At 36.9% G+C, this 27,211-nt stretch overlaps 1 protein-coding gene and 1 pseudogene across 3 annotated transcripts in view; both read left to right on the top strand.

Moving 5' to 3' along the window:
* The window catches only part of ELF1 (E74 like ETS transcription factor 1), a 110,010-nt gene that overhangs the window by 54,404 nt on the left and 28,395 nt on the right, over positions 1–27,211 (top strand). For 2 of the 3 annotated variants that reach the window (XM_039253154.1, XM_039253156.1), the window contains exons 1-3: positions 3,001–3,064; positions 3,667–3,965; positions 24,338–24,518. In XM_039253154.1, the coding sequence (XP_039109085.1) occupies positions 3,894–3,965; positions 24,338–24,518 (253 nt within the window). In that variant the 5' untranslated portion in view covers positions 3,001–3,064; positions 3,667–3,893. Of the gene's footprint in view, positions 1–3,000; positions 3,065–3,666; positions 3,966–24,337; positions 24,519–27,211 lie in introns of those variants that run through there. The other variant, XM_039253155.1, reaches the window with a different exon arrangement.
* Positions 8,762–11,311, top strand: LOC120245922 (annotated as a pseudogene).

The raw sequence follows: 27,211 nt of genomic DNA on the forward strand, positions 1-27,211 counted from the left end.
TTTGGAGATCAGGAGCTGAAGTCACGATGGAGATTTTTTTTCCAATTTGGGGTGTGTGTGTGTATGTCTGTGTGTATAAAATCTGTGTGTAGTACAAAGGATGTAGGTAGATTTAGAGGCAAGACTGTGTACTGTTGCCCTGGACAGAGACCTGATTTAGGAGGTTAGGAATTTGATTGTACTTGTGTGACACTTTCTAGACGATGAGACGTTGGGCACAGGGACTCAGTGTACTCATGAGAAACTGAATCATTGATCTAGATGTTCAGTCTCCTCTATTAACTGAAAAGATTTTGATGCAATGGGGCTTTCTTATTTAATTAAGTATCTCCAACATGTACAGGTGATACCTCTGGATCCGGAACCGGAAAATTTCTTCCCAAGATCCATCTTGATGCCATAGGCTATGCAACTACTGAGAAGAAGGAGTGGGAAAGAGAGAAGGCAGGGGATCAGAGGCCTAATTAGGACAATAAAATAATTCAAGAGCTTTTCTTACACATGTTTAGTTTATGAGCTTCTATATAGAAATGAACAAAAGCTACCTCACCAGAGTGAAGGTGTCTCCATCCCAACAAGTGACCTAGGGATCATGGGCAGTCATTTCAGTTTTGGTTTATTACTCTTGGTTGTTAAGTGTGTACCTGAAGTTGTGGGTATGTTGATTGCTTATACTTAACTTTTGAAACACATTTATTAAAGCATAATTGTGTGAAAATGCTAGTAAGAAAAGGTGCCTCATTGCAGTGGAAAAGAAAGTGAAACAAACTTTAGACAGATGTGTTCATATTGGTTACTGGTGGAGTGTCACTTTGTATTTACAAATAAATGGATTTGGGGGGCGCCTGGGTGGCTCAGTCGGTTAAGCATCTGACTTCGGCTCAGGTCATCATCTCCCAGTTCGTGGGTTCAAGCTCTGCATTAGTCTGTGTGCAGACAGCTCAGAGCCTGCTTTGGATTCTGTGCCTCCCTCTCCTTCTACCCTTCTCCTGCTCGCTTGCTTGCTCTCTGTCAAAAATGAAAATAATAAACATTAAAAAAACAAATAAATGGATTTGTAATAGGCCTTTGGAATCTAACCTTTTAGAGAGAAACTTTTGTTATCAGGAAAACATCCCTTGATTCTGGTTACTTGATTTCTTACTGTGGTTTTTCAAGTTCGGGATAATGGTTTCCTCTTTATCAAAAGTACTACCATCATCCTTTATAAAGAATATATGTAGACATAGCTTAAATATCTAATGATAGGTTTTTAAGCAGCACTTGTCTTTACTATGATCCTTTTTACTATTACTGTGAGCACCCAGGTACAGTAGATCCAGAAGGAATTTTAGACAATGGTTACTCACCTAGAGAGGTTTTGCTCTATCTTTCTTCCTGGCATATTGCTTTGGAAATCATAGACACTCAAAGATTTTTTTTTTTTAATTGAATTAGAGGGACATGATTTTCACATGGGAGACAATGTATAGTTAGTGCTAACATTGCGGGCAAAAGTGCTGTATTTCTGAAGGGAGAGATCCAGATAGGTGAAGGTGAAGAGGTTTGCCGGCTTGCGGGGGGGTGGGGGGTGTTGTGAAAGAAATGGGACTTGAGTATTGAAGACTGGGAGAGATGTGAATGGGTGCTGAGTTGGGAACAGTATTCTGGAAATGGGGATAAGGAGATTTTAAGCAAGGAAGCAAGAAGGAATGTAGTTTGTATGGAGGACCATAAGAAGGCAAGTCCAGTGCAGAAGAATTAGGTTGGGTAATAATTTAAGGGAAAAGATTGTTAAGTAACATTTGTCCAAAGCTAATGCAAGCCTTATGTTTAATGTCTGTCTGTGATCAATTTAGCTCAAAGCATTTTTTTCCCTTCCAGGTATGGTGCATTTCTCAGAAACTACCTGAATGTGCTAAAAATAAAAATGCTTTTTATCCCAGTGTTGGAGTTGAACTTATTATTGAAAGAGGTGGGGTACAGAATGGGTTTGGGGCACTGCTGGGTTAGAATTCAGTTTAGTGAGTAGAAGTATCACCTAAATTGAATTCTTAACCCTTACTTTATTTTGATTCCCAGTTAGGAAAATTACAGTTATCCACGTTGACCCCTGGAGCCCGGGGTATATAGGAACTTGGCTTTACTGAAATTAGGAAATGGAGTATTTGACTCAGCTGGCACTTGCCGAGTTCTCAGGGAAACTGATTCACCAGCTCAGCTTCGTTCTCTAACTTGTCTCTTAAATTAAAATTGTAGGGGTTCCTGGGTGGCTCAGTCGGTTAAGCGTTGGGCTTCGGCTCAGGTTATGATCTTGCAGTTCGTGAGCTTGAGCCCCACATCAGACTCTGTGCTAACAGCTCAGAGCCTGGAGCCTGCTTCTGAATCTGTGTCTCCCTCTCTCTCTGCCCCTTCCAAACTCGTGCTGTCTTTGTCTCTCAAAAATGAATGAATATTAAAAAAAAATTAAAAAGGGGCACCTGAGTGGCTCAGTCAATTAAGTGTCCGACTTCAACTCAGGTCATGATCTCACGGTTTGTGGGTTCAAGCCCCACAGCAGGCTGTCTGGTGTCAGCACAGAGCCAGCTTCAGATCCTCTGTCCCCCTCTCTCTGCCCCTCCCCTTCTCATTCTCTCTCTCTCTCTCTCAATATAAATAAATAAACTTAAAAGAAATAAAATTGTAAATGCTATTTCAAATGTTATTTAATGTGATCATTTTTAAAATCTTTGTCTTTTCATATCACATTTATAGTCATAATCCTATTATGCAGTATTTAATAAAGTTGTGACAAACTTAGAATTTTTTCCTTTTGTTAATAGTGATAACTTTTTTTTTAAAAGTAGGCAAACATTGTTGGCAGGCACTTTTTTAATTAAGCATTTCTCCCTCCACTGAAATTGTTTTCACTCTTAAGTTGCGTTTCTGTTTTTCTACTATTGTAAAGTGCAGTTCTTTGCATGTTCTAATTTGCCATGACGTGGTCAAGTGCCGTTTCCTTCCTGTTGCTTGCAAGCCTGTGCTAGAGATAAGGATACATTTCAGTGCATTAAAAAAGAAGCCACTGAAGACAGGCTTAAGCATGGTAAAACATTCTACTTATCAGAAACCTTTTAAAAGAACAGAAAGAGTAGGCTTTAATTTCTGCTTATTTTTAAAGGTTCTTAGTGCTTACTAAACTTTAGACGTATTAGACAGATTTTAAATTCTTGTATATATTAGGCATAACAGGGTTACTGTATGAATGTCTCTCCTAAGGCAAAAATATACAGATGAAATTACTCATGGAGTAGCAATTCCTGTGTGGTTTGCTGGGTTACTGGCACGAAGGAAATCGTTTATATGTCCTTTATTGCAGTAACAAACCTAGTTACTGCTGGGTGGACTTTTTTTTTGTTTGTTTGTTTTTAAGTATTCGGTACTTTAACTGTAGTTTAACTGGGGGGAAGGGAGAATGGCTTCACTTTCAGAAATGAGAGGTGATTTTATCTTAGCAAGAAGGAAATCTTCAAAGAAAATATATATCTAACTTAAGAAAAAAATCCTGTATTCATCAGTCATGTTGATTTTTTAAAAAAACATTAACAAAAAATACTTTGGAGATAGATACTGCCCTTGGTACTGTAAATTGTATTCTAAGTGGGCATGCCTACTCTTTCATAACTAATTTAAGCTTTTGTTTTTCAGGCCAAGAAGTTCTAAAGAAGAAAAATTTCGGAAAAATTGCCTCTGTTTGAGTAGAATATCAGTGAACCAAGAAAACCTGTAGCTCCATCCTGAAAGAAAACCTGGTCTACAGTAACTTCACAGACTTAGCTGAGGGTCTTTTACTCAAATTGGTCACTGATTCTCCTGCCTCATACTTGAAACTGCTTGGAATTTTTCTCATGTGGATCTAAAGGGAATGCTTTATTATGGCTGCTGTTGTCCAACAGAACGACCTAGTATTTGAATTTGCTAGTAACGTCATGGAGGATGAACAACAGGTATGATACCCAGAGAAAAATTGGATTTTAATAAATTTATTGTTATGATTCTTCCATTTCAACAGAAAATTATATACTTTAAAAGACTGTAGAAGAAACCTTATTAATGTAATAATGCAGATATTAAAAATTTGGAGGTAATTGTGATCTTATGTTCTAAGTACTATTTAACTTATTAAGAAATTGAATCCTTAGCTTTGGTGTGGAACCAGGAAGTAGTAATTTTTGGGTTAAGATTTTTATTTTTTTAAATGAGACTTAACAGTAAATAAAATAAAATACCTTAAGTAATTATTTCAAAGTGCTTTGAAAAGTTCTAGAGGACATACCAACAAGACATATAAAAATTTTTTGGAATATAGGATTGGTGATTGTAATAGTTGCTTAATTAGTATTTGTAATCCTGGGCTGTTTTTTCAAGTGGATGGAAAGATGTTAGCAGTCCCATAATCATACATCACTTCAGTGCAAAGCACGTGATACTGAGGAAGTCACTTAACTTCTCTAGATCTATATTTCATCATCTGTTGAATGAGGGGATTGAACTGAATAATTTCAAATTGGCTTTCACTTAGTTTATGTTCAGTGGTGTTCAAATTACTGTTTGTAGAATGTGAAGAAGATACACAAGGCATTAAGAAAAGGATCTAAGTTAATTCTAGTCTCCTGCCCTTCTGCCTCACCTCCCACTTCAGGGTGGGGAAGATGCTAGGGGTTCTTGGGACTTTATAATTTACTTCATTTTAAACACGTTATGTAGGAATGTAAGACATGATGTAAGAGAGATGCTGTGTTAGAAGCAATGTACTGGCAAAAATATTTTGAAGACCTGCAGGTTTAAAATATGCCCAATAAATTGATTTAGATACTGAAAAAAGCCTAATCCCAAATATCTCAAATTAATAGGCTAATTATAATGTATCATACTTTAAATCTAGAAACATAATTACTACAAATAATAAAGTTGATTCTTTTGACAGGGCATTATAATTTTTTTTTGCTGTTTGTATTGTCTATTGATGTGATAGATCTAAAAATTTATAAATAAACCTATAAAAGATGAGAATTTGGATTGAGGTGCCTTAAAATCAAGATGAGCTTTGGTTAGGAAGGAAAAAGGTTTGGAGAGGATTGCTTTGTCCAAATTAAAAATATATTAATAGTTACATGGAAAACTACTCATGAGAAACTGAATCATTGATCTAGATGTTCAGTCTCTTCTGTTACCGAAAAGATTTTGATGCAGTGGGACTTTCTTATCTCCAATGTGTATTTCGTATCTCCAACATGTATGGGTGGTATCTCTGGATCTGGAACCGGAAAATTTCTTCCAAAGACCCATCTTGGTGCCATAGGCTATGCAACTACTGAAAAGAAGGAGTGGGAAAGAGAGAAGGCAGAGGATCAGAGACCTAATTAGGCCAGTAAAATAATTCAAGAGCTTTTCTTACACATTTTTAGTTTATGAGCTTCTATATAGAAATGAACAAAAGTTATTTCAACCTAAAATTATGAAGTAGTCTGCTTATATTTTCTTCTGTTTTATGTGTCTAACTCCTCAGTACATATGAAATATATTTTTTAATAGAATGTGAGGTATAGAGATCTGACAACTATCTTTTTCCAGCAGTGTGGATGTTGGCCCTTCAGATTTATTGAATATTTTATGATTTCCACATCAAGACTGCTACCTCTCTTATATACTAATTACCACATGTACTTTAGTTTGAACTTTCTGGTGTATTTTATTATTTTACTCCATTTAACTGATCTGTATTATGCTAGTAGTACATTGCTTTAATTAGTATCATTTTATAGATTTGACATCTGATAAGATATTCCCCCTCCCCTGCCTAAAAATATTGGTATAGAGTTTTGAATGAATTTTAGAATTAGCTTTTTAAGTTACATAAAACTCTGTTGGGATTTTAACTTTTCAAAGTTAGAAAGCATTTGTGTCTTTTAAAATAATTGTTTTATGATCCTATATTGGTTTGGTTGGTTCTTTATAAAATCACTGTTTGAAGGCACCAGATTAGAAGACATTTCCTGTTTTGAGTTATGGTCTGTGGTTATAAATGTCATCTAAAGCAATCGACACCATTAATGTCTGGTTGCCACCACCTTGATCATACATACTCCTCTCACAATTGCTTGGGGGGTGGGGGTGCTGGTAGTGTTGGAAAGGAAACACCAACATTGTTGGTGCTGACAAGCCACTTTTAAAAGTCTTTTCTTGCTATGTGTTCCAAACTGGGAATATTTGTAGCAAAGAATGAAGCACTTCTGTGGGAGAGCAACACCATCAGTGCTGAATTGCACTATGTACTTTTATTTGGAAGTGCCTTGGTTTGACGTATTAAACGAGTGTGTTTGCCTGGGGAACTTATGAGAATAAGAGGAAATCTGAAGGTTGTGGATGCAAGTTTCTGAAGAGAAGGAAACTTGACTATAGGTTCAAGTAATCCAGAAGTTAATTCAATGAAAAACAGCTGGTAGTTTATTGCATTTTATAATCTTGACATATCATTACATTATATGCTTTTTTCAGTTGTTGGTTCTAAAAGTAGAGCCTAGTAAATCATAGTTATTTATACTTAACAGACTTAGCTCACTAGGGAGAAGCTTGGTGACATGCATGGGAAAGTGAAACAGATATTTTTGCAGAATCCTATTACAATATAAGAAGGTGGTCTTACAACATTCCTTCTTCGGGTATAAATTGGTGGCTCTGAATATTGATTCCAGGCTCTAAGCTAGCTGTCAGCACAGAGCTCAGTGCGGGGCTCGAACCCACGAACCGTGAGATCATCACCTGAGCCGAAGTCGGATGCTTAACCAACTGAGCCAGGCACCCTGATACCCAGTATTTCTCCATGCAGTGTCTGAGAATCACAGCATTGCAACTTTGGGAAAGCTTCACTGTGGAAGTTACATTAGAACTGGATCTTGTAGAAAGATCCAGTTAATCTGACAAATGAATGAGCAGAAGTGTTCTGAAAAAATATAATGTACCGAAACATTTAATGGATTCCTTGACTACATAATCATTCTAACCACCTTAACTTATAGTTAGAAGCTTTTCATAGTGTGACTGTTTCCTGCTCTTTTGTTACTTGTACTGCATTAGCTTTGTCAGCCTACTGTATATGTCCAGTGCTTTCCAGCCTGATCTCCCACATTCATGCCTGCTACCTATTTAAGTTATAATCTCTTTCAAAACCTTAGGACAAAACCTACTTATGCCAGAAATTTATCCTTCCTGCATTCCTTCAGGAATTAACAAATTTTATCCTGTCACTTCTATATCACTCACTGTTATTGTTCTACTATTTGCCACATTAAATTTTCATATGTACATTACTGATTTCCCCAGATAAATGCTAACTACTTGAATAAAGAGATTACTTCCCCCCTCTCCTCAAAATCTCCGAAAGCATTTAACATCATTTATAATACCTTTATCAGTTGAGTCTTCTTAAAGATTTACTTCCTTCTCTTAATCCTGTTAGTGAAATGATATGGGGTATGTTTATGCTCAAGTTATGGCCTTTATCACATCAGAAGACTTGAATGAGCAGTAATGTTCTCCAAACTCTCTTGACTACAGTATATCTATTTTCTGGGATCTGTTTATCCACATTATCAGCGCATGGGCAGTTTTGCCATATCACCACAATTCCAAGACCAGAAAGAAAGATTCATGGAGTCTTTGTTCTGTTATCTATTTAGAACTGTTCTTTTTTATGTGTTTAGTCAACACCATGTCAAATAACTTTCAAAAATTATCACTGCAGTTATAAATAAGTATCCATATAGAGTTTTACTATTTAATTAATTAATTATTTAGAGATGAATAGGAGAGAAGTGCAAAGGAGAAGAGAAGGAAAGAGAAAGTATCTTAACTAGACTCCACACTTAGTGCAGAGCCTGATGCAGGGCTTAATCTCATAACCCTGGGATCATTAACTGAGCCAGAATCAAGAGTCAGACACTCAACCAACTGACCCACCCAGTTGCCCCCATATAGAATTACTCTGTTTCTTGGGAGACTCCTTCAGATTACAGAGGGAATTTTTAACATGGTTGTATCTTTTTTTGATTTATTAAAAAAAAACTTTAAGTTTTTTTTAATGTTTATTTTTGAGAGAAAGAGAGAGAGACAAGTATGAGCAGGGGAGGGGCAGAGAGAGACAAGGAGACACAGAATCCTAAGCAGACTCTGTTCAGGCTCCAAGCTGTCAGTACAGAGCCTGATGTGGGGCTTGAACTCCCAAACCATGAGATCATGACCTGAACCAAAGTCAAGACACTTAATTGACTGAGCCACCCAGGCACACACACCCCAAATTTTTTTAATGTTTACTCATTTTTGAAAGATACAGAGCACAGACAGGGGAGGGGCAGAGAAGGAGACAGAGTTAGAAACAGGCTCCAGTTTTTGAGCTGTCAGCACAGAGCCCAGCACAAGGCTCCAACTCACAGACTGTGAGATCATGACCTGAGCTGAAGTCACATGCTTAACCTGCTAAGCCACCTAGGCATCCCATTGACATGGCTGTATCTTGAGAATGAGGTTGTATTTTGTAGAGAATATAGATCATACCAATGAGCCATTTTTTAGAAATTGTGTTGGGAAAAATTTTGTTAGGTCAGGGATTAAGTATACCTTAGAATAGAAGGGATGAGTTGAAGTGTTCTGTGTGTAACTTACTCAGCACCGGCACCAGGAGGACAAGAAGTTGGTGCTATGATAACTAACCTGTACATGGGCATAGGGAATTTTGTTATTTATATATAATTCCAGGTTATATGGATCAGCCTACCTGTTCCTTTCTGTTGCCTTCTTTTGTAATCTTGGCAGATCAGACTTACCAGATCCATTAAAAGCTTAGCTTTCTGTACAACTAACATGCAGGGATTGCTTCTTTCTTTTATGTATATTTGGAACCTTCATCAAAGGAGTTATGCCACAGAGCCCATAGTAGAAGCCTGCTTACATTTGGGAAAAGTCTGACTTTGAATCGGCCTGAGGCCCTCTTCAGATTATGTGAAGGGATAACCCTTCCTATGACCTAGTGTTTGGGCTGGCTTATCGCCCTGCTAACTATTGGCAGTGAGGAAGCTGATGGTTATTATGAAGGAGGAGTAGGTGAGGGCAATAGGATATTATTATTACTCTCTTTTGCAATTTTATTTTAAGTTTCCCCCAGCCTGAGTCCTGGCCTCTCATGTTCCTCCTTAAACAGCATGAACTTCACCACCCACTCTGACTTCTCCTCCAACTGTTGGTCCCTGGGCTCCATGCTGTCACCCAACCGCCTGGTCCTGCTGGTCAGCATTGTGGATGCCAGAGTCTATGCAGGCACCAGGGACTCAGCCTCTCAGATCTCTGTCTTTTGCTCCACCAGCTAATTGGGGTGGGGGGGGAGGGAGGCAGAGGCCTGGCCACCAGGATGGCCAAGGGTCTGGCATTAGGGGCATCCAGGGGAAGAAGAAGACCATGGAAGACCTGAATGACCACCTGGCCTCCTACCTGGAGAAGGTGAGGAGCCTCAAGGCTGATAATCAGTGATTGGAGTTCAAAATCTGGGAACTCCTGGAGAAGAAGGGACCCCAGGTAAGAGATGGGAGCAGTACTTTTAAGACCATTTTGTTGAGGGCTCAGATCTTTGCAAAATCTGTGGACAGTGCCTGCATCGTTCTGCACACTGACAGCACCCATCCTGCTTCTGATGACTTCAGAGTCAATATGAAAGGGAGCTTGCCATGTGCCAATCTGTGGAGAGTGTTATCCATGAGCTCCACAGAGTCATTGATGACATCAGTGTCACTTGACTGCAGCTGGAGATAAGAGATCAAGGCTCTCACGGAACTGTTCTTCATGAAGAAGAAACCATGAGAAGGAAGTAAGGAGTCTATAAAACCAAATTGTCAACTCTGGATTGACCATGAAGTTGGATGCCCCCAAATCTCAGAACCTCAACAAGATCATGGCAGACATCCATGCTCAAGCTTGCTAAGAGGAACATAGAGGAGCTGGACAGGTACTGGTTCCTGTGGATTGAGGAGAGCCCCACAGTGGCCACCTCACAGACCACTGAGATAGGAACAGCTGAGATGATCCTCCCAGAGCTGTCCTTGGAGATCAACCTGGACTCAATGAGAAACCCAAAGGCCAGCTTGGAGAACAGCCTGGGGGAGGTGGAGGCCCACTACACGATGCAGATAGAGCAACTTATTGACTCCTGCTGCACCTGGAGTCAGAGCTGTTGCAGACCTAGACACAAGGGCAGCACCAGACCCAGGAGCACAAGACCTTGTTGAATATCAAGGTCAAGCTGGAAACTGATACTACCACCTACCATCACCTGCTGGAAGATGGGGAGGATTTCAGTCTTGGTGACTCTCCAGACAGCAGCACCTTCTTGCAGACTGTCCAGAAGACCACCACCTGCAGGATTATGGATGGCAAAGTGGTGTTTGAGACCAATGACACCAAAGTTCTGAGGTGTTGAGGCAGCAGAATAGAAACAAGGTACCCTTCGGAGAGCAGGAGACCAATTAAAAGAGGTAAAAATTGAAAGAGTGAGGTCGTTGCATAGGATAGGACATGGACTAGAAGAGTTGCAGAAACATTCAGTAATAAATTTTAGTGATTGGTGTTTACTGAGCATTTTTTCCTGTGCATTGTGCTATGTACTTTACAAGGATTATCCTACTTAAGTTTAACAACAATCTTATGAAGTAGGTACTTTAATTCCTGCTATACAGGAGAGCCTGTTGAGGCGTAGAGAAGGGAAGCAACTGACTTGTGAGTGATAAAACTGTAACCCAGCTTGTGTCTTGAATGATGTCAGCTACCAGTACATGCAAGTGATAAAAAGTGGTTTTAAATATGGAAGAATTATGCTTTGCATTTATGATTTTAGCAAAAATAAAATGTTATGTATTCTAGTTAATTTGTTAATGTAACTGCAGGTTAATAGTCTTTGTGCCCTGATAGACCCTAGTACTACCTTAAAAAAAAAAAATGGCAGCTTTATTGAGATGTAATTTACATACCGTATAATTCACCTATTTAAACTATGCAATTCAGTGATTTTTAGCATATAAATAGAGTTTTGCATCCATCACTGTAATCAATATTATAACATTTTTGTTATCCCAAAAAGAAACCTGTACCCATTAGCAGTCATGTCCTATTCTCCCCGATTCCCGCACTGTGGCAGCCACTAATCAACTTTTTGTCTCTGTGGATTTGCCTGTTGTGGGACATTTTGTACACACTGAATCATGCAGTATGTGGTCTCTTGTGACTGACTTCTTGTACTTAATGTTTTCAAGATTCACCCATGTAGTAGCATGTATCAGTACTTAATTCTTTTTATTGCTAAATAATATTCCATTGTCTGGCTATAACACTTTGTATTTATTCATTCTGTATATTTTTCAAAAAAATATTTTTTTTTAAATGAAGTTTGTGTTGGTCAGTTTTTTGTTGGGGATGGAATTGGACATCTCTCTTCTCCCAGAGAGTACTCTGTCACCTAGAGCATTCTTGCTGGGTAAATAAATAAATTAGTACCTCTTTGATATAGCTGAGTCTAGCCACGTGATCTTGAAAATTTTTACCTCCTTTCTGTTTTACTTAGCACATAACACATAAAGGGAAGGATAAGTCATTATATGAACAAATAGGGTTCCTAAGTTACTGGCTTTTTTTTTTTTTTTCCCTTAAGCCAGAGTCACTTTCAACACTATTTCGAGAATAATGATGAAGATAATGTCCTTTGATGTACTAAAGTAAAAAGAAAACTGGTCATTAATGATTTGTTAAAGTGAATTTAACAAAGTGATGTCCTTAAATAATGTTCATAAATCTGATATGCTTAATGTTACGTAAGTTAGAATATAGGCAGAGTTTTGGGGGGGTTCCCTCAATATTTTCTCAACATTAGGGCAGTCCTTTTTTTTTTAATGTTTATTTATTTTTGAGACAAAGAGACAGAGACAGAGTTCTAGTAGGGGAGGGGCAGCAAGAGAGCAGGCTCCAGGCTCAAAGCTGTCAGCACAGAGCCTGATGTGGGGCTTGAAACTCATGAACTCTGAGATCACGCCCTCAGTCGAAGTTGGAAGTTTAATCGACTGAGCCATGCAGACACCCCGGGCAGTTCTATCTTTTTGGAAAGAAGACTTATGTTGTAATGACTAGTAATACATTTGTGAGCTTACCTGTTTCATCTGTTCTCACCTAATGGAGAGAAAGAGCAGTGAGCATGTGTTGAGGGATCTGGGAAGTTGGCCTGGAGTTGTAGGGATTGGAGTGAGGGAAGAATTTTCCTCTCCTAAAAGGTGATATTTTAGGTGACAATTTAAAGATTTGTTATATTTTTTATGGTTTTGTTTCACTCGGCACTTCTCTCATTACACTTTATTTCCTGGTATGGGAAAAACAAAAAGAAGAGTATTTAGGAAAAACTGCCATTTACCTTTAGGAAAGCAACTAGTACCTCCTCTCCTTCTCCCTCTCCCCTCCCCTGCCCCAATGTGTGAGCACATTCAGAAATAATTTAGTATTGAAGATTTACCTGGGAAATGATTTATTAAAAAGTGATTCATTTATGTGCATTAAGATCAACCACCTACAACTTCAGTATAATACTGAATTCTGGAAATTGGTAGTTCTTGTCAGTTAAGAGTCTGTGACGTGTAACAGAGTATCAGCCTAGGAACCAGAAGTCACCACTTAGTAGATGTGTGACTTCAGACAAGTTTTTAAATTTCACTGAGCTTTGATTTCCTTCACCAAAAATGAGAGAATTACCTCCCAAGGTTATGAGCATTCAGTGTTTATATATTTAACGAGAGCCTAGCTCAAAGGAAGTGGTCAATAAATGTGCCAGTTGCTGTTATGAATGACCTAAATTAAAAAAAGGTGTTAAGGTTTGTGTGTACCACTGCATACTTTATTAATTGTTTGGGATAAATTAGGTAATTAAGTCAGTTTCTATAATTTGAATACCATTTAGACAAATTCACTCAGCTTTTTTTTTTTTTTTTTTTCTTCTTTTTCCTTTGCTGGCTTGGTGCTAGAATAAGCCAAACATATATCACTCAGGATTTTAAAAATCTGGCAGATTAATTCTGTGGGGGAGCCGTCTCCTTTAACATTATAACATGTTAAGTTTCTTCAGACATAGTTTGACCTGGAGTTGTTCAGTTTTTTTGGAGTGACTCTAATTTCTGTTATTGCCTTAGGATTGGCTAGTGTTACTTTTCCATTTTGGAAAAGGCTTTGTAGCTAAACTGCCAATATTCAGGAATGTCTGCCTCATTTTATTCTATGATTCATACATATTTATATAAGATTCTTGTCAAAGTCCATCTTTTAGAAGTAGGAATTGCCTCTTTAATTATAGCTTTACTTAAATTTTTTGAGTTATGTAGAATCTGCATGGTTAAAACCTCAATCTGATAGTGACTGCTATGATATTATCTAGTTGGATTGTAACTAAACATTTAAACCTGGTTAAAATTTAGCATACTTCCCAAAATCTACCTTTTTTTAAAAAAATCTCATGACTGATAGTGTTCACACTTGCTGTCCCCACATACCCTTAACCCACCAATGTATTGAACTTTTAAAGTGAGCATTTTAATAGGAAAACTATATTTGTTTTCAGTGACTGTTTTACTTTTTGAGATACATAGCCAAGTTGTAATTTATCCTGGCTGAAAAAAGGCAAAGACTAAAGGCAGCCAATAGTCACGAAAGACCTAAACTGGGATTAGAATTAGCCAAATCAACTCCATAGGGATTTACAGTGGAATTTTAAACATTATCTAATAGGGGAATTCTGGAGAAAAAGACCATTTTACTTAGACCTTACAATTTTTTATGGTGCTGTGCAAGAGAGAAACTAGTTTCCTTCAGAAACCCTGATCTCTGCTGGCGCCAGCAGAAATAAAACCTATATACATGTGTATATATGTATAAACTTTAGCTGAGATGAAACTTTTTTAGACCATAATTTATTTATGGGATCCTATACTCTTGTAGTCTATCCTGATGTTTAATCTTGTGGATTTGGGAGTCAGATTGTCTGGGTTCAGGTTTCAGTTCTGCCTCTTCCTAGCTAATTGACCAATGCCAGTAAGACAGCATAGTGCAGTGGAGATTGACGGAGATAAGCCATATGAATTACTTAACATGGTAGCTGCTTCAGCAACACCACCACGTTAGGAATACCACTTAAATTTAATTTTCTTCTATTTTGTTGATCATTTTATTGAATACTCAAAGACAGAGATTGGAAGGGAACATTTTACATAGCACAGTAGTGAGTTTCTTTTTAATCGGATTAAGAAAGCACTTTGACTATGTTAATTTCCAAAGATTTGAGTATTTTTTCTCTTAGACCAAGCCACTGGCTATAATATAACATCTACATCATGATGTTTATTAAAAAAATCCACAATCTATAAAAACTTAGGATATTGAAGAAAGAGAGCCATTGGGAAGTGAGGGGACTGATAGAAGCCTATATACTCAGTTTTCTGCCCTGATCCTGCTTTGCAAGTTAATTTCCATGCCAGAAATACATTGCCTGCTCTAGTCTTGAGTGAAGTGTAAAAATATTTTGTAATATTTTGTGGAGCACTTTAGAGTTTACAGTGTCTATTTCACATACACTTTGATTCCCACAAATCATTCTGTGACAGAGTTAGTATTCTTTCCATTTCCTATTGTAGAATATTCTTTCAAATTTATTACTGGATAGCTAGAACAACTATATTAGAATCATGTAATGGATTCCTAGGGCAGAGTTGCAAAGACGCTCAGGGTACTGTTCAAAATTACCTACCTATTTACTAAAGATATCTGCACCCCTGTTCTGATTTAATAATATTATTTTAGAGTATCAGTGGGTAACTGGTCTTATTATCTGTTTATTTACTCATTAATTTTGACAGTACTTAGTTTCTTTATTTGTATTTCTGTTAAGAGATGATGCAGAATAAATGTCCTTAAAGAAGATGTGGTGTGTGTATGTTTGTGTGTGTGCACTCAACCATCAGAAAAAATGAAATCTTAACCATTTGCAATAATACAGGTGGAACTAGAGTGGAAGATGCTAAGTGAATAAGTCAGTCTGAGAAAGACAAATACCATATGATTTCATGCATGTAGAATTTAAGAAACAAAACAGATGAACATATGGGAAGGGGGAAAAGAGGGAGACAAAGCATAGATAGAGGTAGAGAACAAACTGAGGGTTGATGGAGACAGGTGGGTGGGGAATGGGCTGGGTAGGTGATGGTGATTAAGGAAAGCACTTGTGATGAGCACTGGGTGTAACATGTACATGATGAATCACTAAATTCTACTGCTAAAGCCAATATGAAACTATATGTTAACTAACTAGAATTTAAATAAAAAATTTGAAAAAGAAAAAAGATAATGCAGAACTCTATGGGAATTTGATATATCACTCGAGCTAGTGCATTGAAGTATTAAGTTTTTAGAATGATAATAATGAATAGTGTTCTGTTTAAAATGAAGATGTACTAGTAACAATGAAAAAAAAGCCCTGAAGAAATTGCCAGGGAATAATTCCCACATGCATAAAACTGGAAGGCCCTTGGGTAAATTATTTTAAACTTATAGTGAATCATTTAAACAGTTTCACTTCAGAGAGAGAAGTTTCCTAAGTCATTTTTGTAAAGTCAACATAACACTGATACCAAAACCTGGGGGAATGTGTGCACACACACGTTAGTAGGCTAATCCCAGAATGGATATGTATTTTGTTTAAATATAAGAGCTAATATTTATTGTCTCTTACCTTTGCTGGATCCTAAGGGCAATATGCATTTTTCATTTTTAAATGACCTTATTAAGTTAAATATATTGGTTAAAAAACATAATTCATAGAAGTTTATCCAAAGGTTATTACTAAAAGATGAAGATTAGCTCCATCTGATTTTCCTTTATTGTGTGAGGCTTAATAATTGTTCACACTTTTCTTTCATACTTGAAGAGGCAGGGTCCACAGTGGTGTCTAGAAAGCCATTTGAGATTTTATTTTTACTCTTTTTAAGTTAATTTATTTATGTAGTCTCTACACCCAACATGGGGTTCAAACTCATGACCCTGAGATCAGGAGTAGCTTGTTTTTCCAACTGAGCCAGCCAGGCGCCCCACCTTCTGAGATTTTTTTTTAAAACGAGACTCTGAGCAGCAGCTAAAACATTGTACCTGTAATTTATAAAGGAAAGACAAGTGATTCTTCAGACGAGAAAGTCAAGATCAATAAACCTGTTTCTGTAGATTTTCTTTTAAAAATACACATTTTTATTCCTTCAACTTCCAAAGAGTCTGTTTTAAATGATCTACTTTTCAACTGTTTTTTGGTTAAGTGTGTCAACACCTGGATCCAGTTGACTTAAAAATGTTTTACTTCTTGCTTTTTCTTTCAAATTATTTTATTTTTAGTCATTCTGACTAGTCCAGAATATTTTCTCTAGAGGATGTGTCAACCCAAAATGAACAAAATTTCTTTTACAAGTTCTGAAAGAATGGAAGAGAGTATTATTCGAGCCCAAGTTAGGACAGCTGCCTGGGATACAGAGTCTGCACAAAGCAGAGAGTGCTTTCATATATTTTGTTTCGATCCTCACCATAATAACCTTGTATGGTGTGGCAACTATTGTTATCCTCATTTTATGAATAAGGAAGGCCTTTGTAAAGAGAAATCTCTGAGAGTTTGAATGAGGAAATGAATGTTGCCCAGAAACACCCCTGTACAATGTGACAGTGCCTGCATTGGAATTGAGTCTTTGATTGAGAAGGCCCAAACTCTTAACCATAAGAGAAAAAAAAGAACCCTGAAGGAAAAAGAGAATCTGGAAGAATATTAAGTAAAGTGATAGTGATTAAAAATAAGTAAGATTTTCACATTCTCCCCAATACGTTACATACTAAAATTTTTAAACACTGGATTCATGTACTACACTTTAGTCAGGAAAACTATATTTAGACAAACGTGTTGGGCAGTGTGTACTATAGGTACATAGACTCTCCTGCTTGTTTGCTAAAACTCCTTTTCATTTTTTTTTTTTTTAAATAAAGACGGTTAAGGGGGAGCTTGAGTTAATCAACAGAAGTATTCTCATTTGCAGATAATGAAGCTGTTTTAATGACAGGGTTTTTAAAGGGTATGGAGAATTTGGCTGTGAAGAAGCCTTCACAGGGACTTTATGCTGAGCCTTGGAGATGTATTGTACAATTTTGGCTTGTTTTAGGTAATGTATCAATTCCTAAAATCATTCAAAATATATCAGTAACGTGGGGATGAGCACTGGGTGTTATATGGAAACCAACTTGACAATAAACTATTTGTAAAAAAAAAAAATGTATCAGTAACAGTGGTAGTTATTAGGGAGGGGAACTAAATAGAAAAGGGACAATGATATTTTAAACTCTAGGAATACAAATGTGTTTATGTATTAATCTGTTCCCCAAAATAGATCTTTTTAAAAATCTATTAAGTTTTTTTGTTTTAATTTTTAAAAAAATTTTATTTATTTATTTTTAAGAGAGAAAGCATAAGCAGGGGAGGGGCAGAGGGGGGACGGAACACAGAATCCACTGAGCTGTCAGTGCAGAGCCTGATGCAGGGCTCGAACTTACTAACTGTAAGATCATGCATGACCCGAGCTGAAGTTGGACACCTAACTAACTGAGCCACCCAGGCACCCCAAAATTCTATTAATTTTTTAAAAATGCACTGTGGGAACTTGCTTAGAGGATTTTTAATTTAAATTCATTTTGTTCACCAGTCACCCTAATTTTATGTATATCCATCTAGATATGCCAGGTCTAGATATTTCCTTTAATTTTATTATTATGGTTTACACAAGGGAATATCATCATAGTATTTATTTGATCTGGTTCAAGTCTCCTCTCCCTGCAAATGCTCTGCCTTACCTCTGTCTCAGAGTAATGCTCAGAGAGAACTGGAGACATTTTAAAGTTCTGTTTCTCCCATCAGACTGAACTGTGCTTTTTAGACTTTTTATTGAAGTGTTATATAAACACAAAAATATGTACAAATCTTAAGTGTACAGTTTGATAAATTGTCACAGAGTAAACACATGTATGTTTTAGCTTTTACTTTTCCTTGAAACTTGCTGAGACGAGATGGTTATGTTCATTACTTTTCTGGTTGTGTTCATCACTTTTCTGAAAGGAATATTCTTATTACAAATAAAACAAAAACAAACTATGCCTGTTAATGTAAGATTATAGTAAGCAAAGTTCCCCCCCGCCAAGCTTTATTAAAATGTAATTTATATATAACATGGTTCAAGTGTACAATGTGATGATTTGATATACGTATATAAGTAGTAAGCCAAGTTTTAAGAGTGTTTATTTCTGTCTGAACCAAATATTAAAGCACTTAGTCATCAAAGTATTTTGTTGAATTGTTACTCTATGCCATGCAGTATAACAAATGATATATTTACATGTCCTTGAATTCTTACAACTTTAGAAGTTATTCTCATTTTAGATACACACGAAAACTAAACCTAGAGAGACTAGGAGTTCACACATCGAGGCCATGGTGCAGTCTTGCCTTAAATAGGGTCCTTCTCACTCTAGAGCTTGAGTACTTACTGTTGCATCCTGTTTTCACCAAGTGTACTTCTAGTGCATTCGCTGCATGGCAAATATTGTCTGATTGTGTCCTGATAGTCTGAGGTATTGGGTTTTTGTTTTTGTGTTTTGGTTTTTTAAACCAAAGGTAAAGAAAATACTTTCCAAGCAGTGTCTTCATAGGGTGAGGTTTTGGGGCAGCATTCTGATTGGAAGAGAAGGCACAGGAGTTCGTCTCAAAGACCTGTTTTCATGGCAAGTGAACAGTGTTCAGTGTGTATGTTTATTGGAGTGGCCTTCCAGTGAGGAAGCTGTTGAGGATTATTGCAAGAGTGAGGCCCCACCCCACTCTTGAAAATGTGCTCATTTTGTACCTATCTTAAAAAACAAATATCTACATTGGGGAAGTTTTTAAAGACTGGTTTTAACTTGCTTTCCTTCAGGAAAACATTTGATAGCTGTTTCATTTTAAGCTATTTCATAGAGGATCTGGGCAAGATGTTTCACAACCACCACATACCAGATTGAGCTCTGGTGTCAGGGAAGCCTAGCAAACAAGTTATTTGAAAGTTCTTTCCTCTTTTTGTATCCAAAGACCTGGTGAATACGTTTTATTTCATATGGTGGGAATAATGGTCCATACTTTCTTAAATACCTTCCTAGGGCCTTGGGTTGTGGAATATTGAGGGAAAAGTAAGCCTGGTGAGAATAATGTTGCTGTTTACCGATTGGTCACTTTCCTTCTCTTTTCAACTTGATGATGTCGCCATATATGTATGTCATCAGCCACAGCAAATGGCAAATATATAGTGGACAGTGTTGAAATTTGGGGAACTCTCCTTCCTGCCAAAAGTTGGTTTGATTTTGATTATGGATGCTAAAAAATTGATAAAGTTTTACTTTTAAAACATACATTTAATTTACCGAAATTAATAGAAAGGAAAACTGGTATGTATTTTCTCTCCAGAGTTGTAAAGACACTCAGTAAAGTTATACAGCAGTTGAAAGCTTATCACTGCAGTTTAATTTGCTCATAGAAACCGAGGCTTTGGAAATTCTTGATCTTTGACAGATTGTAATAATCTCAAGAAGCATTCCATCTCTCTTCCCACCCATCATTTTGTGATTTGTTTTGGTTCTGTTACAAAAACAAATAGGAAAAATAATCTGCAAGTGCCAAAAGATGTCATAATAAAGTGATATAACTTTGTTTTTTTGGATTACTAGTATTTCAGACATTGACTCAGTTTAGGAAATACATTTTGAATTTTGTGATTCTTTAGAGTAGTGGTTCTAAACCGTGCATGCACGTTAGAACCACCCAAAGAAATTTAATAACATGCCCTGGTCTCATCCCCAGATGCTCTGATTTGTTTGCTCCCATGTAGGGTCCAGATATTGATATTTTTAGCTGTTTTCCCAGTAAATATCAGTGTTGAAATCCACTGGTAGAGTTGACTGAGGTTCCCTGATTCAGCTAAAAGGTACTGAAGAGAAGATGATTAATTATTTAAACAAAGCCAAGTTTTAGAGATACTTGGAGATTTTTTTTTTTTAAGTAGCCAGCCAAATGAAACATAATATTTTTGTTAGGACATCAACCAAGTGTTAACACCTTCATTTCTTAAAAGGAGGTAACAGATCTTATTGCTGACTGTTAGGAATGTGGCCATTGTATGAATAGCTCTGACCTTCCTGAGGTTCTTCTTTAAATAAATCTTGGGAAAGGGTCTGGTTGAAATGAGGCAGGAAAAACTGAGGTGCATAGGGTACGGTGGTCTTCATCACAGAAACTTGAAGAATAATGTCTAATCTCAATTAAGAACTTATATAAGAATATATAATCTTAATTGCCATTAGCTAGAGAAGCTGTTTAGGGTAGAGAGAGCCAGCTGTCCAATGATAGACTTAAAGCTAAATTAAATCAGATACTGTTACAGGTTGAATTGCTCTCTGTATCCCATCTCCCCAAATTCATGTGTTGAAATGCTAACTCCTAATATCTCAGAATGTGATCTTATTTGGGAAAAGGTTGTTATAGATGTAATTAGTTAAGATTAAGTTATTCTGGAGTAGAGTAGGCCCCTAATTCAATATGATCAGTGTCCTTATGAAGAGAATTTGGACACAGGAGAGAATAGCATGTGAACATGAAGACGGTCATCTGTAAGCCAAAGAGAGAGGCTTGAACAGATCCCTCCCTCATAGCCCTCAGAAGGAACAAGCCTGCCAACACCTTGATTTCAGATGTCCAGCGTCCAAAGCTGTCTGTGGTCCTATAGTACCTCCTGGTCTGCGGCAATACATTACAGCAGCCCTTGTGACCTAATAAGAGTCCCAGTATTTTACTCATTTTTAAAATTTAAATCTAAAAAAAATTAAACATTTGAAATTCGCCACGCCTTCATTTAAGAGGTTGGGAACCATTTCTCTAAAAGGAATTTTCGAATGTGTGGTCATAAAAGTTTTAGGTTTGTGGTAACTCAGACTTGAGTCAGTTGTTAGTCAGTCAGTGTAAAAGGCAGGAATTTAACATGAGCCCAGACAAGCAGCTAGTTTCTGGATTGTGTATTATGTGGTAGTCAAGGGGGAGATTCTCTCGAGTCACCTGAGAGAGGGTTCCTACATGTATTTTGTATACACAGATTCAGGCCTGGTACTGGATATTTAGAGTTGGTCAGTTTGTTGTATATGAGTTAATAGCGCCCTGGGGAAATGAGAGAACACTTTGTATATACATCTCCATTTCAGTGGACTAGAAAAGAAGGCCCATACTTTTCAAGTACTGTAGAAAAAGACAGCATGGCTAAACTGGAAGGAACCTGGGAAGTACCTGGCTGTGGCCCACAACAAAGTCCATAATAGACTCAGATTGGAGAGGCCCTGCAAAAGATGATATTGAAAGTCTACCTTAAGCACAGCACAGCTCCTTAACTTTAGGATTAGTGCCATAACACATCTTAACAAAACAAAACCAGGAAGTGCCCTTAGGATCAGCTAGTACTCCTCTTTGATTTAAAGTGAGAAAAATGACAATCAGATGGAGAACACCTGAGCTCTCATGGTTCGCAGTCTTTCTTTTTTACACGTTGCTGCCTTCTAAATCATAAAATCATGTGTTCCTTTTCATTCTTAATTAATTAAGCTTTTGTTTCAAAGGAAACTAAGATCTTTGTTCTAGTGTTGGGCTTAACACTCACTACCCCAGATTTCAGGAGCCAAATATTTTTGGATAGGGAGTAAAACTTCACCACATTTGGGTGAGGACTGCTCCTGTGAACTGCTTTGACATGCGTCTGTCTGACTTCATGGGTGACCTTGGGTAAATTTCTTAATATGATTTTTCCTCTGCCAATGGATGGCGGTGACAAGCCCTATTCTTACTTGGTACATAGAGTTGCTGCAGCGTAAAATGAAATTGTGTGAAAATTAAATCATATCTGGGCTCAGCCTCATTAGAAGACTAGAAGCTTAACTTAAGCTCTTAAGAGAGAAGTGTTTCAATGAGCAAATGTTCATGCTAGGTTGAACATTATATATTTTATATATATATATATAAATATGTATATTTATATATATTTTTCCTCTTATAAAGAGAAAGGGAAAGCTAAATGACTATGCTCTGGCCATTTTTATATACTTTCTCTCTGGGTTTCTGTCTGGGTTTTACAGTGCAATGTCTGAGTCTCCTACTTTGTTTTAAAACTTAGGGAAAGCCAGGGGCGCCTGGGTGGCTTAGTCGGTTAAGCGTCCGACTTTCACTTAGGTCATGACCTTGCGGTTCTTGAGTTTGAGCCCCGCGTCGGGCTCTGTGCTGACTGCCAGCTCAGAGCCTGGAGCCTGTTTCAGTCTGTGACTCCCTCTCTTTCTGACCCTCCCCTGCTCACGCTGTCTCTCTCTCTCTCTCTCCTAAAAATAAATAAAACATTAAAAAAAAACTTACGGAAAGCCAGTTACTTCTAACTTCCTCTTTTTTGTAATAGGAAGAAACATTTTGAAATAAAATGATCCAAATATGTTCTAGAGTTATTAAACCATAAATTTCAGAGCATAGCATTCTTGAAGGCACAGTTTATTTAGTTAACACCTGTGATGTCCTAATGTTTATGATAGAAGTTAAATTCTTATGATAGAAGTAGCATTTAATCTCCATGGGCAGTGCTACAATGGGCAGTGCTACAAACATGTTAATTTTAAAAGATTGAGGCTACTAAGTTATAATGAAATCATAAATAATTTTAACACAGTAAATTTACTCAAGGAAAATTAAAAGCATCTGACATTATTACATCTTGGCAGGAACGTTTTCTTACATTTTAGAAGATAATACTTTGGGGTGTCTGGGTGGCTCAGTCAGTTAAGTGTCCAACTTCAACTCAGGTCATGATCTCATGGTTTGTGAGTTTGAGCCCCATATTGGGTTCTGCATTGACAATGCAGAGCCTGTTTGGGGTTCTCACTCTCTGCCCTTCCCCAGCCTATGCTCGTGCGTACACGAGCTTTCTCTCTCAAAATAAATAAGTAAACATTTTAAAAAAAGATAATACTTTATGGAAACATGTTCAAGAAACAGGACATTTACATAGTCTTGAGCTGTCTTTCCATAAGATACTTACTAACTATGCAAGGAAAAATAGTAACTTTGTAGTTAGTTACCTGGTAGATACCATCTTAACTAAGTGATCAAAATTAATATCACTAGTAATAGGACAAATATATATTTTAGACCTCTTAATGAGGACACAGCATTTACTTTTTTGGTGTTCTTGCCAAAAATGTCAGTTGATCTAATCTTGAGAAAATATCATGCATATCCAAATTGGGGGTGGGGGAGTTGTTTATAAAACAAATGGCCTATACTCTTCAAAAGTGTCAAAATCATAAAAGAGAAAGAAAAGCTAAAGAACTGACTCAGATTAAAGAAATTATTCCGTATTAAAGGAGTTGCCATGGAGAAATACAGTTATTTGCTGAATGAAATGTATGATCCTAGATTGGATCCTGAACCAGAAATTTAAATTTATTTATTTATTTTGAGAGAGAGAAAGAGACAGAGCATATGAGTGGGGGATTGGCAGAGAAAGAGAGAAAGATATCCCAAGCAGGCTCTATACTCTGTAAATAAGGTAATATTCATGTATTTAGGAAATATACATGAATTATCTCAGGTTAAGGGACGAGGGTCTACCACTCTCAAACCAGAAAAAAATTGAAATAATAATATAGGAAAATAGTGAAAGACATGATCTAAAATTACATGACCTTATGAGTAGATAGAAAATGAAAGTTGATTTCCCCATTTGAGTCAAAAGTTGTTAAACACAGCATGTGTGGTAATGACAATGTAATATTTATTAAGTTTATGTGGTTTTTTTTTCCTGTCAAACGTTTGTTGAGATTGTATTTAATTGTACATTTCATTGGTATGCCACTTTTTATGAATTAATGATTGGGTTTTTTTATTTAATGTGGTTTAAAAGTATGTTTTTGTAGGATTTTCCAATGAAAATTTAGTTAGGCATCAAGATTGGTAATAAAAGTTTTATCCTCAATAGATAAGATATTCTCTGCAGCCCAGAAAGATTGTCAAGATTTAAGTAGCTGGTGATATAAAAACTGAGTTGATGTCCAGTATAAAATATTTTTTGGTTGTATTTAACAAAAGCAAACATTTTGTTAATCCTCTTTTTCCCCCCCTCACCCCTCCCAGCTTGGTGATCCAACTATTTTTCCTGCTGTAATTGTGGAACATGTTCCTGGTGCTGACATTCTCAACAGTTATGCGGGTCTGGCTTGTGTGGAAGAGCCCAACGACATGATTACTGAGAGCTCCCTGGATGTTGCTGAGGAAGAAATCATAGATGAGGATGACGATGACATCACGCTTACAGGTGTGTCTCTAGCAGCACCCTACTGCAGTATAGTTTTGGGCAGTTTCCCAGCCCTGTGTTTTTGGGGGCATAAGAAGCCCCTAACTTGGTTTCAAGAGGCTAGAGCCCTGCAGGGAGAGGGAAATTATATTGTCTTTCTCATCTACCTGAGTTTTCTAGTGTTTTCTCACCTCCTCTTCCTTTTTTCCTAAATATATTGGGATGAATGTGACAAAATAGAGGTATGTAAGAAGAACCAAGCCAACTCAATTTGTCAAGTATTCACTGAACGCTTTTTATATGCCACGTTCTATATTCTCCGTAACAACAGAAAGTTGTTTGTAGGGGAAAACATAGGAACATTTTTCTTTTACTCCTGTCACAGGAAGCAAAATTCGATGCCATGAACCAAATGTAGGATAAAGCACTAGGGTTTAAAAAAGACTTCTCTTCTGGTTCAGTCAGAACTAGTAGCCTGTTAGAGTTCATTCTACAGAGTTCACTGTGTAAGTGTGACATAGTGGTAATGCTGTTTTCATTGGTTTTAGAAACTGGTGCATGCATTTGTATTTATATACATTTACATTCATCTCTCTTGGCCAGAGGTAGGTGTTGGAGGTGTTTGAGAAAATTAATTATTTGGAAGCAAAGGTTATTTGAGTATTTATTCTTAAATTTGAAAATAATAGGATATTAACATTAGTCACGGTGTTATTAACTAAATCTACACTTTATTGCCAACCATTTCAAACTAATGTTCTTTTTCTGTTTCAAAATTCAGTCTAGAATCTTACTTTGCATTAAATTATTTCTGCTTCATCTCTTCCAGCCTATAACAGTTCCTCTGTCCTTCTTTATCTCTCAGTAACCTTGACACTTTTGAGGAATAGTATTGTAGACATTGTAGTATATCCTTCAGTTTATTTGTGTAATATTTCCTTGTGACTAGAATGAGATAATGCAGTTTGGACAAAGAATACCAGCAAAATAGAATTGTCTTCTTCTCAGTGCATCATATTAACATAGTAGATTTTATTTTATTTGTTTAACAGTAAATTTTTAAAAGTTCATTGTCTCATTTAATTCTCACAACAGAAAAAGAGAATTGAAATTAGGTTTAATGAAATGATTTGCCTAAGATCACACACCAAGTGACTGAGTCCCCACTGGTAACATTGACCAACAACACTTAGATTTTATATTGTCCTTTTTGCATGTTTGTTTGTTTTTTGGTTTTTTGTTTTTTTTTTTACAAAGTATGTTCTCCAATATTCACATTTTTGTTCAGAGGAACCCAGTGAAAGTTTTTTTTGATAAATCTTTCTTTTTTTTTTTTTTTTTTTAATGTTTTTTATTTATTTCTAGGAGAGAGAGAGAGAGAGACAGCGTGAGCAGGGGAGGGTCAGAGAGAGAGAGGGAGTCACAGACCGAAACAGGCTCCAGGCTCTGAGCTGGCAGTCAGCACAGAGCCCGACGCGGGGCTCGAACCCACGAACCGTGAGATCATGACCTAAGCGAAAGTCGGACGCTTAACCGACTAAGCCACCCAGGCGCCCCTGATAAATCTTTCTTTATCAAGTAGGGAATTTATCACATTAGAGGTTTTTATTTATTACTGTGAGTTGTGTGTTTTGTATGACAGAATGACTATTGCTATGTATATATCTGTTGTGTAGCTAGTGGGTTTTTGCAGTATATTCATTTGTAACTTCTTAATGCCTTTGTGAAAAGCTACAGCTGTCTCTGTAGGTTGGGAATGAGGGTCTCCCCTGAAAGGTATTTTATCCTGGTCTTAGTCATTAGGGAAGACATTGGTTCTTGGAGAAGAAATTCAGACTAGGAAAGCAGATCTCGGATCTTCAGGAGAAAGAATTACTTCTTTCTTTCAGTCTTGAGTTCAGACCTGAAGATAGCCAGTGATAAGATAAAAACAAACAGAATCCTTTCTTCCTGGGGAATAGAACTGGTATTGAATGGGTCCAGAAAATAAGCCTTATCTTGAAAACCACATTTACTGTTTGTATATTTCTTCTCCCTTCCCAATCTCCCAACCTGAGCCTTTATTTAACTCTTCCATCTTTATTTGAGCAATGTCATGAGAAAGCAAAGAACCCTGTAGCTCTCCTAAGTTCAGAGTGAGGAAGGGAAGAATGTTGTGCTTTTCAGAAACTACAGGAAAGGAAATAGATGGAGAAAGAAGAGTTTATAAACTGTCCATGTGAGTCCTAGGTAGCACTTAAGATGATACTAAGGAATTATTGTTAATATTTTTAGGAATGACAATAACATACCATATATATGCTGAAAGTTTTAGAGATAAAAGATGGTGTCTTGATTCCTTAAAGTAATCCTGGGGATGTGGGTATGGTGTGTTTGAGGGGATCTTGGAGGCAGTGTGATTGGAGCATGGATGAAAGAAGATTGACCATGTGTTGATAATGGTTAATGCTGAGAATGGATATGTGAGAATTCATTATACTATGTTCCATAATTTTTATTTTGTTTGAAATTTTCAATAATAAAAAGATTGAACTATTTTTATGGATTTGAGGCTTTTATTAGACTGTAGGTATCATCATCTGTATGCCCTGATTTCAGATTTTCATGTTAACCAGAACACTTTCAGTTTTATACTGGTAAAATACCAGTTTTATCTATTCATATATTGAAGTTCCACCTAAGGTTTCATTCTGAAAAAGGTTATGGTGTTATTA

The sequence above is a fragment of the Hyaena hyaena genome, unplaced genomic scaffold, assembly GCF_003009895.1.
Source record: "Hyaena hyaena isolate Hyena2069 unplaced genomic scaffold, ASM300989v1 scaffold_440, whole genome shotgun sequence".
Lineage (NCBI taxonomy): Eukaryota > Metazoa > Chordata > Mammalia > Carnivora > Hyaenidae > Hyaena > Hyaena hyaena.